This window comes from Varroa destructor, unplaced genomic scaffold (assembly GCF_002443255.2).
Source record: "Varroa destructor unplaced genomic scaffold, Vdes_3.0 BEIS01000003.1, whole genome shotgun sequence".
Lineage (NCBI taxonomy): Eukaryota > Metazoa > Arthropoda > Arachnida > Mesostigmata > Varroidae > Varroa > Varroa destructor.
In genome coordinates, this window is record NW_019211456.1 from 3,182,665 (window position 1) to 3,192,664 (window position 10,000).

At 41.7% G+C, this 10,000-nt stretch overlaps 2 protein-coding genes across 10 annotated transcripts in view; one reads left to right on the top strand and one right to left on the bottom strand.

The window, feature by feature from the left end:
• Positions 1-10,000, top strand: part of jp (junctophilin) — a 54,863-nt gene that overhangs the window by 39,571 nt on the left and 5,292 nt on the right. For all 8 annotated transcript variants that reach the window (XR_015324692.1, XR_015324693.1, XR_002672066.2 and 5 more), the window contains exons 8-12: positions 2,115-2,569; positions 6,040-6,186; positions 8,138-8,313; positions 8,726-8,832; positions 9,592-9,660. Coding sequence is in view for 5 of the 8 variants with exons in the window: in XM_086984898.1 (XP_086841024.1) it covers positions 2,115-2,569; positions 6,040-6,186; positions 8,138-8,313; positions 8,726-8,832; positions 9,592-9,660 (954 nt within the window). In the remaining 3 variants the exon portion in view is untranslated. The remainder of the gene's footprint in view (positions 1-2,114; positions 2,570-6,039; positions 6,187-8,137; positions 8,314-8,725; positions 8,833-9,591; positions 9,661-10,000) is intronic.
• Atac2 (Ada2a-containing complex component 2) overlaps positions 8,072-10,000 on the bottom strand; it is a 93,560-nt gene continuing 91,631 nt past the window's right edge. For both annotated transcript variants that reach the window (XR_015324699.1, XM_086984901.1), the window contains one exon: positions 8,072-8,306. Coding sequence is in view for 1 of the 2 variants with exons in the window: in XM_086984901.1 (XP_086841027.1) it covers positions 8,303-8,306 (4 nt within the window). In the remaining variant the exon portion in view is untranslated. The remainder of the gene's footprint in view (positions 8,307-10,000) is intronic.

The following is a 10,000-nucleotide window of genomic DNA, read 5'->3' on the forward strand; positions in this document are numbered from 1 at the left end:
ATATATATGATGATGAAAAGCGATGTTTCAGCTAACGGTCGCGGCTTCTTCAACAGACGGACGAAGCTAAAACTCCCGGTACAGTGTGGTCCTCGTTAGCTACTGCCCGTCCCACATAACATAGAAAAACGACAAAGCGTTTGGCCAGCTGAGTTTAACACGAAAAATAGACATCATCATAATTCTGGTAGCAGAAATCGATGTTTCATGGTCTAGATTGTTACTAATGGTGATCCTGTAAATCATGTAGCCATCAATGGCTGTTTCGTGTAACAACTTTGTCGTGACCACATGGGAAAGAGCTGTACTAATTACCACAGAGGCAAGAAAATGTACGAGCCAATATTCATATTATATGCTATATTACATTTTTCCAAGCTTGGAAAATAGATATAAAAAACGGCAAGTAAAAATAATATCGTATTATTTAAGGTTCAATTATCGTACGGTTTATGTCTAGAAGGAGACCTGGAACCTGATGATCTGCAACTTTAGCTTTTCAACAACCGTTTCTATTTAGCTAGTTACAGCTGACGCAAAAAGCAGTTCCCGGACGTCAGAAGTTGCCAGTGATTATTTTTGTTTTCAATAGTTCGAGGAATGATTAGGTTAGGGTTTAGTGCTTTCGGCCTTAAATATTGACTCATGCGTTAATATATTGTGGATTAAAAAATTGATCATAAGCTATTTCAAGTATAATAACTGAAGTTCTCAAGTGCTAAGGTTTAACGTCAACATTCTTACTATTATTTCATACCGTGAGCTCGATTCCGCTCATGAGTATATTTATGTAGGTTTTATTTAAATTCATGCGTTTCGATCACATTGTTAAACATAGACACTGTACTGATGAATTACATATATTCAATAGATGTGGAATGGCCAGAAAATGCGTTTCCCTCGTCATTTTGCAAAAACGTAACATATACAAATGATATCAAGACTATACTTCTAATCTTGTGATAGATGCGGCAAGGGCGTTGATGCGGAGGCCTAGGACACTGCTTTGCCTGAGCTAGCTACATAACATGGCACAATTTTCAATGACTCATAATTCACGTTAGTCATCTGGACACCTTTTTTGGTGATAAAAGTTTGAGGACAGTTCACTCTGTCATTTCAATAGAACAATAGCTGATCCGTACTATCGAGAGCAAGTCGAGCATCACTCAGCACCACTCATCGCCAGAAGCGAACAGGACGCAAACGCTATCTGGGTGTCGTTGCTTTAATGAAATCGTTCTCGGGTTGGGTCGATTATTAGGGTGTAAGTACAATCAGATCTTTGTGATAGCTTTGTGGCTAACGTATTTGTCTACTAATCTTAGGGGCACGTTGTGGCCTAAGTTCGAATCTGGGCATAAACAGACTTGGTTTGTGCTGGGAGCCAGCAGTCTGATAGGATGCCGGACGGCGATACGTGAAAACAGAGATACAAGTACAAGAAAATAAGTCATGTACTAAGGCCAGTCAAATGTTTCTGACGCCCATAAATATATCTCCGTGATACTATTCAACTTCTCAAAATCTTCCTAGAATAGGCCTGCTAATGATCCCACTAGGAAACACCTTTCTTCCTGACGAATCGACGCCCGTCATATAGTGTATGATTGATTTTGTTAGCAATTTCAACAATGTGAAGCGCTAGATATTGGTTCATTCATTAACTGCAAGCCTCCATTTTCGAGGTTTTTGACGAGTGAGTGCTGTCCGAGCAGTACTGCGCGAACATAATATCAAATTGTGTCAGTTCCCTAAGATAATGTGATCTTAGAAGGTTTATTTCTTTCTTTTTTAAGTTAATAAAGTTTTAAAAAATGAGAATTTTGCTGATTTGAATGGTGTCATAGGTCCACGGCTGTTAGCCCTTAGGCATAGCAGAAATCCCTTTACTTTTTTTTGTTCTGCCTGTCAGTAACATCTTAACAGTAATTAATGGCCACGAAGTGCGTGCAATATCATCGCGATTATATACAATGTGTAGTAAATATCGATGTACAAGTTGATGCTGGTTCTTGCAGCAGTTTTTTTAAAAACAATTTTCTTTATTATGGCCTCGAAATATAGACAGGGCGCCAAAGATGGGCTAATTAATGTTGTATTTCTTGTTTTAGAAATCGGGGGAGTGTCCAACCATCTGGAGGCGGGGGCTTATCTGGTGCCGGGCTCTCATCCTGGCTTGAATCAAGTGCCGGGGGACTTGGCCATGGCGGGACTGGGTCTAAGGGGTTCGTCGGCTCCCTCAACGGAGGACCCATTGAACAATCCGAGCCTTCAGCTTCCCCACCTGGGCGTCCCTGCGAGCCAGCTGGACCCGAAGATGCCCACTCAGTTGCCTCAAGTTCTGCAGAGTCCTGGTACTCCTCTGTCACCACCGAGGAGGCAGTCACTGTACGGAGCAACTCTATCAAGCAGCCACCTGCAACAACAGCAGGGGCAACAGCTGCGTCATCCTCAGGGAGCGTCGCAGTTGGGATCAGCTCAACACCAACAACAGATAATGTCCTCGACAATGCCACAGCAGCTACAACACCAACTCAATCAGACATCACTCGGCCCCCAACAGGAGGTAACGATCTTGAATGACGTTGTTATTTGCTTACTTAAATGTATTCACAAATTAAAATCATTGGCAAATTTTGTAGATGAAGGCAGGTCATGTGTAGGCCTTAGGATGACTGACTCTGAATGTAGTACTACCTAGTCGAAGAACTTGTTGAGTTTTAGCTCAGAACCACAAGGCTAAATAGGGTTCGTGTATGTGTATACACAGTGTTTTCGGAGTAAATTTTGTTACTCCTGTTTTTAACTTGAGTCTAAATGAAAACACTTCGATGCAGTACTCATCAAAAGAGTTGTCGCTAAAAGACGCGTTTGCGTGCTTATAAACGCACCTTTTTACTTAAACAATGTAGCTGCTGATCACTCCAACTACAGCTTTATTCGGAGTCTATGCCGCTTATAATCCTGTATCAATACAGGCCTATATTTTTTAACGCCTTCTTAGGTGCGTAAGTCGACCGCTTGCAATTCTGTGTGATTGACTTCGTGTTCTCGATGAATATTTCAAGAAAAATTAAAGACATGTTGTTGGTCCGCGTCTGAGGAAAGTCGGAAGAATTTTGACTGCATTGTTTCTAGGAAGTTCCTACGTTCCTACAAATCAAGACCTGATGCCCACTGCTGCCTTAAAGCATTGGCTGCACCTTTTCAGTTAGTTGCGCGGAGACGTTATAGCAAGTCATATGTTTATCCAGCTCTAGTCTATAGGAACTTTTATTAGTATAATGATGCAAACTATAAATCTTGGTACCTTGGTAGAGGTTTGTTCGCTTGCGTTGTTTATAACGATGGCGTCTATAGCATTATAACAATCCTTAAAAGCAAGCAGTGTCTCTTTAAGATCCTGGTAGTCATTCGGCAAACTACAAAAGTATAAACGAGACAAATGTAGTGATCTATAAACACTGCGTGCACCTCCCAGAACACGTAACCGCCCCAGTTCCATCTTCGAGAAGCATCATGTCAATAAATTTACGGGCTCCGTTTTATTCTCCGGTAGATTTTCCAGTTGTGAACATACCCCAACTGAATATATGTTCAAAATACCCATACTTTAGAAAATAGCGGAAGACCAGCCGGTTAACAGTTCTTAACGTTGCTGGGTCGGCTAATCGTACGAGGACCAGTCAAGGAACTCGTGGTGCGAGACAATGAAGTCCATGCAACAGGAACTCGCTTACCGTCAGAAAAACCTTCTGGAAGGGAAATAGCCCAGCGTAGATTTGCGAATTAGTGCATTGAAATCGACCTGAAGTCAACGTTGCAGCTCATGGTCTTCCTTCGAAGAGCTGTGTGTAGACGTGACAGAATGTTGGCGCGGCGGTTCGCTGCTGTCGGACATCGAAATTGTATTCCAGCAATTCCAAGCCCCATCGGGCCAACTTTAGACGGAGGTCTCGTCTAATTTGCAGGTACTTCAACGCATTACTGTTGATGGTTTCAGTAAAGCGCCCCTCACACACGTACAGATGGAACCCAGACGACAAATATTAGGTCTCTGACAAATGCTGAAAGTCGCCCATTTGCATACGCCACCGTGCGTTCTTCATTTCTCCGCGTAAAAACTGCGCCCAAACACCGTTTACACCAGTGTGGATTTCGATTGGTAAACGCTATTATGTTACAAAAAGTGCTGCAAATCTGACCTGCCTGTAAAAGCTTTCGTCAAAGCCAGAAAGGCATCTTGGTGCCCGGGCCCAAGGAGAACTAACAGTCTGCTTTTATTAAGTAATATAGCAGGTTGGTGATTAAGATGAACTTCCGCGCAAACTGAAGATAGCATAACGCTACTTCTCGGAAATCCCGCAGGGGGTCGTAGGGAGCCTCAGGCTATCCATAGCGGCTACTTTCTTTCGGCCAGAGATCTTCCTTCGGAAAAACCGGTCAAAAAAAAAACTTCGGTCATACGACTTTTTACATAGCGAATGAGCATTTCTACGCCCTGTGCTGTAGACCCGCAACGATGGAACACAAGCACAAAGATAATAACGACCAGCAACATCCCCCACTCACTTACGCACTTAGAATCACAACATTATACGACGTTACGTACGTATTGATGGGTAACAAAAACGCAGTCCATTTAGACCGTCGTCTTGATCACGCTGTTACCGGTACCCATTTCGAAGATACAGGAAGCACTGCTGACGCCTTCTGACTGCAACCTAATAATGACTCACCGACCACTGGGATAAGCCACACTGATTTCTGCTCAAAACAAAATTATCAGAGCCTTACGAAAATGCCTCGTTAGACCATTAATGACAACACCGAGTGGGGTACCAAGAAGCTTGGCGGCTCGTTTAGCGACCCTCACTAGTGATCACGCATTGCTGTGGCCCAAACACACGGTTAACACGGCACTTAGTGCACTCAGCTCTGGTACCCAGTGCGGTCCCTAACATATTCAACTCAATGTCGATCTCAAACCCCGATAGGTCACCAGTTCTGGAAAATGAAACAGTTGAGGAGCTTCTGACTTACAGCGATGAACTGCTCGAAATAAAGTACCCATGCAATGTCAAATTCGTGTGCGAAGATTATAGACTTGTCTGTGTTCTTGATGATGTCATTGAAATCCAGCTCCAAGTCGTGCGCTAGGGCTTGTTTGACACTGTTGAACTTCTCGAAGGATTGAGCTTTTGCTCTCCGATTTTCGAGGAACTTTTCCGAAGATGGAGCGGTCTCGTCCAGGAGGAAACGTTCATTTGGGTTTTGTAGCTGACACGCCGTATAACTTGGTCGTAGGGCCACTGATAATCCGCCGCCAGATGATCAATTCCTTCGAGCCGCTGGGTTGTCCATCGAGGGCTCCTGCCTATGAAAGCTCCCCAAAGATGGGCATATCGTCTATTCTGTCGCTTTCCGTGATTCGATTTTTCCTCTGACGTCTTGTCAGTGCTTGCCCATAACTATCTCTAAATGTGTTGATGATAGAACTTTCTTCAGATAAATAACTTAATAGTTATTCCAATGCTGCGCAAAATCAGTAGCAATATGTATTAACATGTTTACCTGTTTTTTCGTAAAGAATAGGTTTCTAACGCTCTAATGATTGGCCATTTGCTAAAAAATCATGTTGTGAGAAGTTCCGGCAAATTTCCGTGTCGTAATAATTCTTAAACATTTTGTTTTTTGTTCGACAGCACTATACACTACTGAAATATATATATATATATATATATATATATATATATATATATTTCAGTTGAAAGCGCAATATTGCCTAATTGAATTTAGTGTGTGATATCATTTATTTATAGATCAGGCCTTTAACATGTGTGAAGTCTTATGAAGCCTATAGCCAGTAATAAGCTTACGTACTTTTTCAAAATATATGCAGTTGTTTATTACAAACTAGGACTTTTGCGTAACTTTCGTGCTTCACTTATAGAAATTCACCGTATACCAGTACAGACCATCCGAGCGTAGTCTAATCATCATAATTTCCTGCTGTGATATTATTTCGTCTTATAGGATCGACTGGGGGCGGGCCAGGGTCTTCCCTCGATGATAAGCGGTCCGCAACCCTCGCAGATAGTGAACCTACATCAGAGAGCTCAGCAGCCTTACCTCACAGATAACAGTATGGTGCAACAAAATCAGTTGCACCAGACTAACCAGGTAAAGTTCCTGCTGCTAGCTACCTTAAAAAGAAGTTCACCACGCTATGTAGAAAACTTTAATTGCTTACTAAAAGCGCTACAATAATGTTACAAGTCCCAAGGACACCGGAGGAGCCGGTCTTTTCTAATCTATTTTTTTTCTATAAGACCCTTCTGCATGTGTTAATTATTGTTTGGCGATAGTTGACAGTAATAGACATCGCACTTCTTAAAAGAGCGCCGTCTACTTCCTTTGTGGTATAGTGTTATTTAAAAAGAGTCATAGAAAACAAGATAAATATCTTTTTATAAGTATCTATTACTAGGCGTGGCGTCACAATCAGCAGGTGGATGGTTTTAGGTAGGTTCGAAGTATTAGAAATCACGTTCATTCCACACCACTATCTTTAATAGTCAATAGTGTCTCTCACAAGAGTCTAATAATGTTTCTCAGCTTTATTTCTCGGAAGTGTTTTTTTTATATCGATATGTGTTGTAGTCACGCAGTCGTCAACACCTGATAGTTCTTTTACTACAACTCAAGGTCGCACCATTACTATATCCTGTGACTAACTAGATGCACGGGCTCGCCTCCCTCTCTTCTGTTCGGTTGCCTGAGGCATCAATTTTTTTCCCTATCGCCTAAGATATGCTCGCCGACTGTTATAATCATGCACTTTTTTCTGCCTTCGTACTGCGTTTGTCCCATGACACTGTGCTTAAGCCAACAAATTTCGTGCAAACGCAAAGATACATTTGTACCGCCAACTTTCAAAACCAGCCAATCACGTTCTTGCCAATTACTGCTCTTAGATACCTAGTACAAAGGCTGTTTATATATTGGCTGCGCGCATATTGAATCGGTACGCTCGTCCGAGAGAAGGAAGAATTACACCTTAAGAGGCTCAGTATGGTTGGATGTAGTAAAGTGCTTTCCTATGCACTGGAATAAACTACAAAGTTTTTTAGAAGGTAACTAGTGTTTTCTGTGTTTCTGTGTCTACTTAAAAATTGTTGGGTTAGAACATGAATATTGGCCGTTTTTTGACATAACAAAGACCGTTTCTAATTCTAGCAAAAAATGAGTGTCCTGTCAACTAAGTTATGGCTCTCCTTAGCTGTCAACAAATTTACATATTTTCGGCGACAAATTTTCAGGTCAGGTTTTGAAAAACTCGTTCAGTCTGGTTTAGATGCTTTTTTTATTGCCAAGAGTGTGGTCACTACCTTCGTTTGGGTGTGATGCGAAAAGGCAACAATTCGTCGATATAAGGTCGAGAAAAAATAGTGGATGTTAAAAAAGCCATACATCCAAAGTCCTAAAAGGCACCTTCCATAACCTTGTCTTGGAATTGATATTTAAGGGATATCCTCACCTCCTCAGCCGGGTCTATTCTGTTGAACACTTTGCTTGATGCAACTATACAGTATACAGATTCTTATCGACCAGTGTTGTTTTCGATCACTTTCTAGTCTCACCTATCAAAAATTATGGGTTAGAGATTTGGCTTAGCTTTGCCCTTAACTGTATCCTCCGAAACTTATCCACTCCTTTTCTTACTTTATAATGACGTAGAAAAAACAGCTGTCGTTACCCGTAACAATTCGGTGTAAACATAAAAGTTTCGAGTATCACGTACCGCACTTATTCCGTTGAGCATTGCTTTGAACGGCTGGCTTCTAGTACAAAACAAATGATGTCTACGTCCAAATTCGAACTTAGACCCCTCCTCCCTCTTTCTAAGTTTAGTAAGCAAGCACGTTAGCACTGCACAACTACAGAGACAACCGACGCTGTGTATTTCGGTTGAGAGTCAACGAGAAACTGTACTTGTTTGTATTTTTCGTTTAGTTCATTGGGTCAATCTATCACGCAGAAAAAGTCTAAAAAAAAACACGATGCCTACGGTGCCGGGTAAGATTCGAAGATTTTCATGGGTAACTTTTTATTTGTTCTTGTTTGATCACAGGGTGGTGCCTCCGATCGACGAGGACGCAGCCAGGGTCGCGGGGGGCGATCTGGACCCGAGTCCGACAGCGGAGGTGCTCTCAACGATCATTTCGACCAGTATCGTCGTTCTGAAAGTAGACCCCCGTCCAGGCCACCATCGCGTTCACATTCGAGAATGTCACAGTCACCTACAAGGCATGTATTAGGAAGATATTATTAATATATTTACAGCGTACATGTAAGCAATAAAACAATGGTGAATCATCAACATACCACGCCATTTTTGATTAAGCGAGATGCCAATCGTGAAAACTGCACGAAGAAAAGTTTTTTTTAATATCAAGATACGCTTCATTTGAGGAAAAATGTATTATAGATTGCGTTTCATTTAGAAAAGCTCCTATAGTTCTGGAGGGTTTTCTTTTTTTCCAACACTATACTGAAGGAAAGTTTATGAATTAGATTTGCAACTTCTCAAAAAAATTAGCACTTACATTACTATTATATATGAAAAATGTCTTTTATTTCCAGAATATTCTTATTAAAAGATCGAGATATTTTTATAAATTAACTAACCATTTCTATCTCGGCTTGTTTTCTGCAACAGGCAATCGTCGACGACAAAAGAGCCTCAAGAGTCGCTTAGCGCTATCTATGGGGTTAAAGGAGCTGATGAAGCCACCGCGGACACACTGACTCAGCAACTTGGGGAACGTAAGTTCATGTAAAACAAGGGCAAGCAATTCATGTGTCTGGAGATGCCACTTATATAGGTGTTTAGCACTTGGCCGGCCCTGGGGCGCCTAGAAACTTTTACAGCTTCAGGTTGTGGAGTTTTTGGGCTTAACTACTACCAGAAAGATCATAAGATGCGAGCTCGGTTCCGTAGCCAAGCGCCCCGGACGCCTGCCCTTCAGGCATTGCTGACATTAAGTGGCATTTCTCCCTTTCAAAAAAAACACCTCTTATTTCCTCGTCAAACGTCTAACGCCTTGATAAGGGATGAGCTCATGATCGTTATCATCGCTATGCAGAGATAGCGCTGCCATATGAAAAAGGTCTCTCTGTTTTGCGTTCATGTCATGATTCGAACATGCGACCTATGATAAGCTGGCTTATGATACTAGCCTCGTAATCGCCTCAGCCATCACCAAGTATAGGAATGATATTTACGAAACGTTTATTACGTGTGAGCCATGGTTCCGCACTAGGCATGCTATCCCTGAAGTACCTCTGAAGTTCGAAATAGCCTAATCACAAAATATATTCATTATTCTGTTAAATAATGAGTGATCAGTAAAATGTATACAGTATTCAAACCATAGTAGGCAGCTATACATTGTAGTAAACACTGTTGTGTATATATATATATGAAGGTGTGGCGAAATAATAGGAAAACCACTGCCCAAGTTTCTGCGTCATTAGGCCTAAGCTTGCTGACCAATATACTTACGTTTTCCAACGCAAGCACAGGTTTTCAACAACAGCCAAGCACTAGCGAGGAATCCTCGGGACTTGGAAGAACGGCATCTCTCTATATCGGTAAGAACTTAAACTATTGTCTAAGTAAGTGCGAATACACGTATAAATTAAAATAAACGTCCCGAGGGTTAATGCCAACTATTTGTTTGATATGGAATGAGCTGCAAGCAAAGGCTTATCGTGGAAAGAGTTCAAATTTCCAGCGCAGCATAGCCTAGGACAAAACTCCGCCAGCACACAAAAAAGTGCAGCCGCTCAACGTATGCATATTTCTGTGGAGAAGCACACAGACAAATAGATCGGCACGTATTTTTGTTAACCGAAAGATGAGTGAACCTAAGCTTTATCTCAGTTAGTCCATGAGCTTTTGCTAGTGTAGGATTTTTTTGGAGTATGGGGC